General features: G+C 36.6%; 1 protein-coding gene across 1 annotated transcript; it reads left to right on the forward strand.

The window, feature by feature from the left end:
- The first annotated feature begins 654 nt into the window (after positions 1-654).
- On the forward strand, positions 655-6,343 carry LOC103946158 (protein ZINC INDUCED FACILITATOR-LIKE 1). The gene is made up of 17 exons (XM_009356800.3): positions 655-1,006; positions 1,456-1,496; positions 1,609-1,669; positions 1,763-1,865; positions 1,987-2,089; positions 2,190-2,243; positions 2,334-2,396; positions 3,308-3,357; positions 3,471-3,546; positions 4,127-4,333; positions 4,449-4,536; positions 4,682-4,767; positions 4,919-5,026; positions 5,349-5,393; positions 5,504-5,592; positions 5,871-5,914; positions 6,001-6,343. Exons 1-17 carry the CDS (start codon positions 862-864, stop codon positions 6,087-6,089), a joined length of 1,452 nt encoding a protein of 483 aa, XP_009355075.2. The 5' UTR covers positions 655-861; the 3' UTR covers positions 6,090-6,343.
- The last annotated feature ends 663 nt before the right edge of the window (positions 6,344-7,006 follow it).

Below are 7,006 nucleotides of genomic sequence, written 5' to 3' on the forward strand. Positions count from 1 at the left end.
CTTTTGCTTTCTTTCCTTAACACAAATATTATTATTTTATTCTGATATATCTACACCTTATATTTTATTTCTTGGACTGGAAAATTTTGCAGGTTCATGGATCTTAATCGCATCTCATTATTAATAATACTATTTCGTTCGTATTTATATTGTCACATTTTCCATGTTGGTCTTCGTCCAACGCCTTTAATGATTATGATTTATTGCAAGGACGAGAATTTTTATAGTACAGATGAACCATGTTCGTCTCATATATCATTAATATTTGAACTGATTGTGTTGTGTTAAACTCATTATATTAACAAGCTTTTAACACTTGATCCGATAATGGTCCAATTTGTCAACGGGTTGTGCCATTTCGTTATCGGGTTAACAAGTGGTCATGCAAAAATTGTTGTGCATAATGTCTGAGATCTGACAAATAATATTTTAACAGTTTCTTAACAGCTGATCCGATAGCAGCATCAATTAATGTGTTACACGGTAACAGTCTAACTTGTTAAAAGAGTTAATTCAAAATCTATTATTTTTCGTATTAAATTAACCGGTTGTGCAAAAACTGGTTAAGCTTACCGTCATGTGGCTTGCCGTACCAATGAACTCGCGAGCATATATGTCCGTCTCCAGTTGACGCATGCAATGATGTCAATCGCAAGGCAAGTAGCCAACTGCGACTCAAAACATGATTAGCAATCGGTGCTATTAATTAACTTTTCATCTTAAATATTAATACTGACGCGTACAAAACCCAGAAGTTTTACATCTCCTCCTCCTGATCCTCAGTCAGCTTCTGACAGAATCAAACAGATTCAGAGAGCCATTTTTCGGGTTTAGGGTTCGAAGCGATTGATCGTTCGAACCATGGCTGAGGAGTGCAGAGAGACGCTGCTGAAGAAGGTTTACTATGACGAGTGTCCCGGCTGTGTAGTGGAACAGCGTAAAGAGCTGCAGAGAGGTCTTCCTATTAAAATGCTTGTTTCTGTATGGCTTATTGTTCTTTCAGCTGGTAAGAAAAGCACTTCAGTTTTTTCTTTTTGATTTTCTTTATCGTTTTTCTTGAACCGATTTCGAAAAGGGATTTCAAGTTCATCCTCATTGTGTTGCACTACAGTCTACAGTTCAATTTTCTTGTGAATGATGTGACGTGTATGTATGACTATATAACTCTGCAATTGATGTTGAGACTAAAAACTTGGAACGGAAATTCAGAAATATGATGTTAGAGGTTTAAGCGGTTATAAGTGCTTTTAGAATAAGCTATACCAGGAAATTATGAGATTAAAGAAAGACTTGTTGCTGCATGTAAATTGGGTTGCTGATCCTACAGTTTGATTGCTTTGTTACACTCCAAATGATTGAACAATTTTGTTAAGTAATGTTTATATCTGCACTGTCTTCATACTTTTTTTTTTAAATGTTTAAACCCTGATCTATCGTTTGGTGATCGTTTTGCAGCGCTGCCAATATCATCTCTCTTTCCATTCCTTTATTTTATGGTGTGTGCATACTTAATAATTCTGTTGTTTCTTGTAATTTTTAAATTTTTTGCAACCTTTAAAACCCTTTGAAGTCTACTTTTTATCTCAAGATTCCAAATATTGCTTGCAGATTAGGGATTTCCATATTGCTAAAAGAGAGGAAGACATTGGCTACTATGCTGGATATGTAGGTGAGTTGATGATTGTCACTACTATTACCTTTCGTTTCCTTCACCATTTCGTTCCTTAACAACTGTCTTTACGAACTTTGTTACATTGTGAAGGGTCTTCATATATGCTTGGCAGAGTTCTGACGTCAATTCTTTGGGGAATGGTGGCCGATCGCTATGGTCGGAAGCCTGTCATAATTATAGGGACTGTTGCAGTGTTAGTAACTTCTGTTCTGCATTGGGTTTCACTTTGATAATTTGGCAATAAGCACTGGCTCTTTTCTTCAACACTCTTCTCTGCGTATTTATAAATTATTTTTTACTATTTACTGGCTCAGGGTTATTTTCAACACTCTATTTGGACTAAGTGTAAACTTTTGGATGGCTATTTCTACACGATTTCTTCTTGGAAGTTTGAATGGTTTACTTGGGCCGATTAAGGTACTATATTGTGTCATATATTAATGATGTCATTGCAAGTGTACGACCACATATGTAATGTCCCGGTTACTTGGAATATATGATTTAACTGCATGACCAGGCATACGCAAGTGAAGCCTTCCGAGAAGAACACCAAGCTTTAGGCATGTCAACAGTAAGCCACGTTGACCTTTTGATTCTGCAACTTCTTATAATAAATGTTCTACTACCATCAACATTGAGAGTTATCATCTTTTTTTTTCAGGTGAGTGTAGCCTGGGGTATCGGATTGATCATTGGCCCAGCCTTGGGAGGTTTCTTGGCCCAGGTAATTCTACTTCTTGTACTTTCATGCTAGAAACCACAATTCAGAAAATCCCTCAGATGCGTGTATTTGTCGTGCTAATTGTTTAGTAAGACCGTTCGATGGTACTTTTGTGACTCTGTACATGTTAAATGATGGAAGAGATGTTTCGTTCATGTGTCTTTACCTAGACAATTTAATTTCTTTAAGCCTCTAAAAGGAACGATAACAGCAGATTGTGTTTTGGTAGATCCCATTCCAAATATGATACTTCGGACAAGTCAGAGAATGTTTCAATGTATGTTCTTTTGTGGGGTTTTCAAACCTCAAGAACTAGATATGTTTAAGACTAAATGATCAACCGTCATCATAGCACTAGAGCAACCTCACATGAATAATTATACAACCATTTTTTCACATACATGAATAATCTACATGGTTACGAAAGCTGTGCAACTTGCTGCAGTGAAAATCGTGGGGAGCAGATCATTTTAAGCGCATATGGTATCACTAACACTTGGGAATTAATTTTAAGGCTTAAAGCAAGCCTGAGGTGTCACAGTGGTTCTGAATTAGTACAGGGGTTAGAGTGTGAGAAGGTTGGTTTTTGAAGGAATAGGCTAAATAGAGCAAATAATGGCTCACTGTCGGGTACACTCAGTGAAAATCATGGGTTAGCAGATGATTTTAGTATTTTTCAAGGCTGTTTCCTGCGAGTGTAAGGTTTTGGGATACCGAAATGGTCTTATCCTGCGCCAGCATGTCTATACTATGATGACCTGTTCAGAGCTATTGGACACTAAATGAGAATTTATTCTGTTTCCTTGTTATCTTTTCCTGGTTGATCTCTCTCTCTCTCTCTCGTCTCTCTCTTGATTCGCTTGGCGTTTTGTCTTTTAGATTATTAATGGATGTTCCTAACAAATTTTATGCAGCCAGCAGACAAATATCCAAGTATATTTTCCAAAAGCTCTATATTTGGGAGGTAAGTTTGGCTACTTATGTAAGTATACTGCAGTGGGATTGTCAAGTTTCAGCAGTTTTCTTATTATTTATTTGTTCCACAATGATTTTCCAAAACGTGAAATTCTTCTGCAGGTTTCCGTATTTCTTGCCTTGCCTATGTATATCGGCTTTGGCATTTGGAGTAACCATTACTTCTTTCTGGCTTCCGGTACAGATCTTAGTATATATTCCTTTATGTTGACGAATCTCTTTTATTTTTTCCTCCTTGCTGTCTGTGGCCACTTATATTTTTTAGCGTATCACAGACATAACTTGCTTCTTGGACCGAAAAAAAAAAAACATAACTTGCTTATTTTCTCATTTTTGTTTGTGTACTTGTTAACCTAAATTTCTCATCACGTAGCCTCCATGAAATCTTGAATGCAGGCCTCCGTTACTGTCCTGCATTACATATAGACGCAGTTCCTAAATGAAAAGTACCTGTTCATACCAAGTTCCGTTCTCATATTATCTAATCATATACTCCATGCGTTTGACACTCATTCATCCTAGCATGCCTCAACTTATTTTTACGTGAATGAGAAGATTTCAGACATCTTGTCCTTTATATTTCGTACTTGTTTTTCGTACCCTTTCACTCTTTATTTGAATTTAACTTGAGGATCCCCCCAAGAAAAGAGAAACTAGTAATGCTTGGTTCATTTTTAGCACACGTTTACATTAAGTACTCTTTGAAACTTTGAAACTACACGTATTAACAGAAAACTTCCGTATCTTGATGGTTGCAGGAAACTTTACACAAGCACAACGGAAAAGCTAGATTAGACGATGATTCTTATGAAGCTTTGGAAGCTGCCAATGGTGGGTCTGATGCAAATGAAAAGCAAAAAACTGAAGAACAAACACCTAAAGAAAACCTTTTCAAGAATTGGCCCTTAATGTCTTCAATCATTGTTTACTGCGTTTTCTCACTTCATGACATGGCTTATACAGAGGTAACTTCTGTTAACACAGTATAGTATAATTTGCAAATTCTTCCCTTTTCCTTTTGCTCTCTTTTACTCGAAGTTATATATTATGTGTTTCTTATGATTCATTCAATCAAAACAGATATTCTCATTATGGGCCGTGAGTCCTCGGAAGTTTGGGGGTTTGAGCTATACAACCGAGGACGTTGGTGAAGTTCTTGCAATTTCTGGTAATACTTGATATTTCCACATATTCCTATGTTAAACACATTATGATCTACATAACTTGCTTGCTTTATATGCAGTCTCTGTTTGTTTCGATTTGTACCTAACGACGTATGCAGAATAATGGCTGATAACTTAATCAACTTGTAGGTTTTGGTCTTTTTGTCTTCCAAATTACTCTATATCCATATATTGAAAGGCTGCTTGGTCCTGTTATAATTGCTCGCGTTGGTGGGGTAATGTTTTCCGCTCCTTCTTCCTGTGCATTATAGTACCTTCTGCATTTTAGTTCTTTTTGCAAATAATTGTCCTTTGACCTAATTCCTGGTGACCTGATATTAATTTTAATCTTCGTGTTTTTTTTTTTCACTCATGATTCGCGTGCAGATTATATCCATACCTCTGTTGTCAAGTTACCCGTTTATAGCAATGTTAACCGGGCTCTCCCTTTCCGTGCTGTTAAACTGTGCATCTGTGGTGAAGAATGTCTTATCTGTATGTGCATCCATGACTCTAAAGCTCATTGTAACTAACACACTGTATGCACCATTGCACTACTGACGTATCATTAATTATGAGAAGCTGATATGAAATGTTTTACAAGAAACATAATCATAATACAAGCTACGAAAGCAGAACTCTACTTTTATCTACTCCATCGAAATTGATAGTTTGTCAACTTTTATTTCCTTTTCTTTCGAGGGAATACTCTCTGGTACCGACAAAAGATATCGAGAGGCTTCTCAATTGCTTACCATGCATTATCTTCTCTTACACGTTTTGTGCTCTAACTTTCAATTTTTTTGTGTACAATTAGATCACGATTGTAACTGGCCTGTTCATCCTTCAAAACAGAGCTGTGGTAATTTTATTCTCGAATTAACTGGTTTAAAATTTTCCCCTTCTCTGAGTGATGAGATTATTGATCTTCAAAAAAGAATGTGTCGTAACTTAACTGTGATTGAACAACAGGACCAAAAACAAAGAGGCGCAGCGAATGGACTTGCTATGACAGCAATGTCTCTGTTCAAGGCAATTGGTCCAGCTGCTGGTGGTGCATTGTAAGTACGCCAACTGGGAGCTGAAGTGATTTTTGTTATACGATGTTTCTTGTTGATACTGTTCAATTGCAAAAGTTTGTGTATATCTTTTACGTACGGTTTTTTCTGCATAAGGTCTGTAGATTGCTAGTAGTATTGCACATTGTAAATCGGAGAAGGCGAGTTTACAAGCCTTACAAATAGTGTACTTTTTTCGGTGCACTTGTATTGCATGATCTCATAGTAAAGAATTCAAAATTCTTTCTTTCCTAAGCTAATCATGATTTCGTCTCTAACAGGTTTTCTTGGGCACAAAAACGTCGGGATGCTGCTATCCTACCTGGTATCATACTTGACCAGCTTTTCATCCCGGATTTACTGACAGCTCGCACGGTTTAGAAACATAACCGTTTCAATTTTCGATTGCAGGAAGCCAGATGATCTTCTTCATCTTGAATGTGGTTGAGGCAATCGCCGTTCTGATGACATTTAAGCCATTTCTTACTCTACATGAATAGATCGAGATCAAGGTAAACGGAGATGGAATTTCATGCCAAACCTAAGGAAATAAGGAAACTCCCTCAACATAATTACGGGGAGATCATTGTATGCATTATGGTTGTTCACACACTGTTGCAAGGATATAGCTTATTAGGAATATTAGATATGATCTTCATTATTCCAAGGGTAAAGATTCTTGGCATTGGTGTTATCAAGTTCGAGAGTGTATTTACATATTTTGGCTGTCTGTCGAGATTGAAGATTAAGATGATCAACATTCTTATGGTATGCAAAAAAAGACTTGAATTGCCACACAAGGAACCATTCCTGCGCATGTAAACAGAAAGCAATCAAGAAGACCCGAATCGGCGTGGCACTTTGTATGACTAAATTCCCCAACATTGTATTTGGTTCTTGTTTTGAACAGAAACCGAAAACAGCTCGTCGTTTCGGTTTCGGGGTCTGAAATGTCCTGGCAATTGTGTATGATGTATGCAGCACCAAACCTGGAGAATAAAATGAAAGAGTGGATGCATGAGTGTATGAATCAAAAGAGCAAGGTTTGAGGGAAGAGGGAAGTAGTGGGAACGTTGGAAAACATGGAAATTGGATAAAATCGTGAAAGCTAGATGGGAAATGCTTTTAAAATAATTAAAAATGTTTTCTTAAAAAAATAATTTTGGATTCTAAAAGTACTTAAATGCTTCTTACAAAAAGTACTATTCATGTGCTTCTTGTATGAAGCACTTTAATGCTCTTCAAAGATTCACTTGTATTTTAACTAAGGATTGGTTTCAAAAACATTTTCACAAAAAACTCGTTCAACCATTATAATAAGGTTATCCAGACATATTTTCAATGCCACTTGTCGTCTCCGGATTCTTTATCTTAATATAATCTCGATAATTTTTCGGATAAGATTTTGAGTGATAAG

Source organism: the organism of the source record quoted next, unplaced genomic scaffold (assembly GCF_019419815.1).
Source record: "Pyrus x bretschneideri cultivar Hongxiangsu unplaced genomic scaffold, Pyrus_bretschneideri_v1 Contig62, whole genome shotgun sequence".
NCBI classification, from domain to species: Eukaryota; Viridiplantae; Streptophyta; class Magnoliopsida; order Rosales; family Rosaceae; genus Pyrus; species Pyrus x bretschneideri.

Bases quoted from the DNA above. Each gene is read 5' to 3' on its own strand.
- LOC103946158 (XM_009356800.3), top strand. From the start codon at position 862: ATGGCTGAGGAGTGCAGAGAGACGCTGCTGAAGAAGGTTTACTATGAC. The intron at 1,497-1,608 runs GTGTGTGCATAC...TATTGCTTGCAG, and splicing joins TTCCATTCCTTTATTTTATG to ATTAGGGATTTCCATATTGC. The intron at 4,768-4,918 runs GTAATGTTTTCC...ATTCGCGTGCAG, and splicing joins TAATTGCTCGCGTTGGTGGG to ATTATATCCATACCTCTGTT.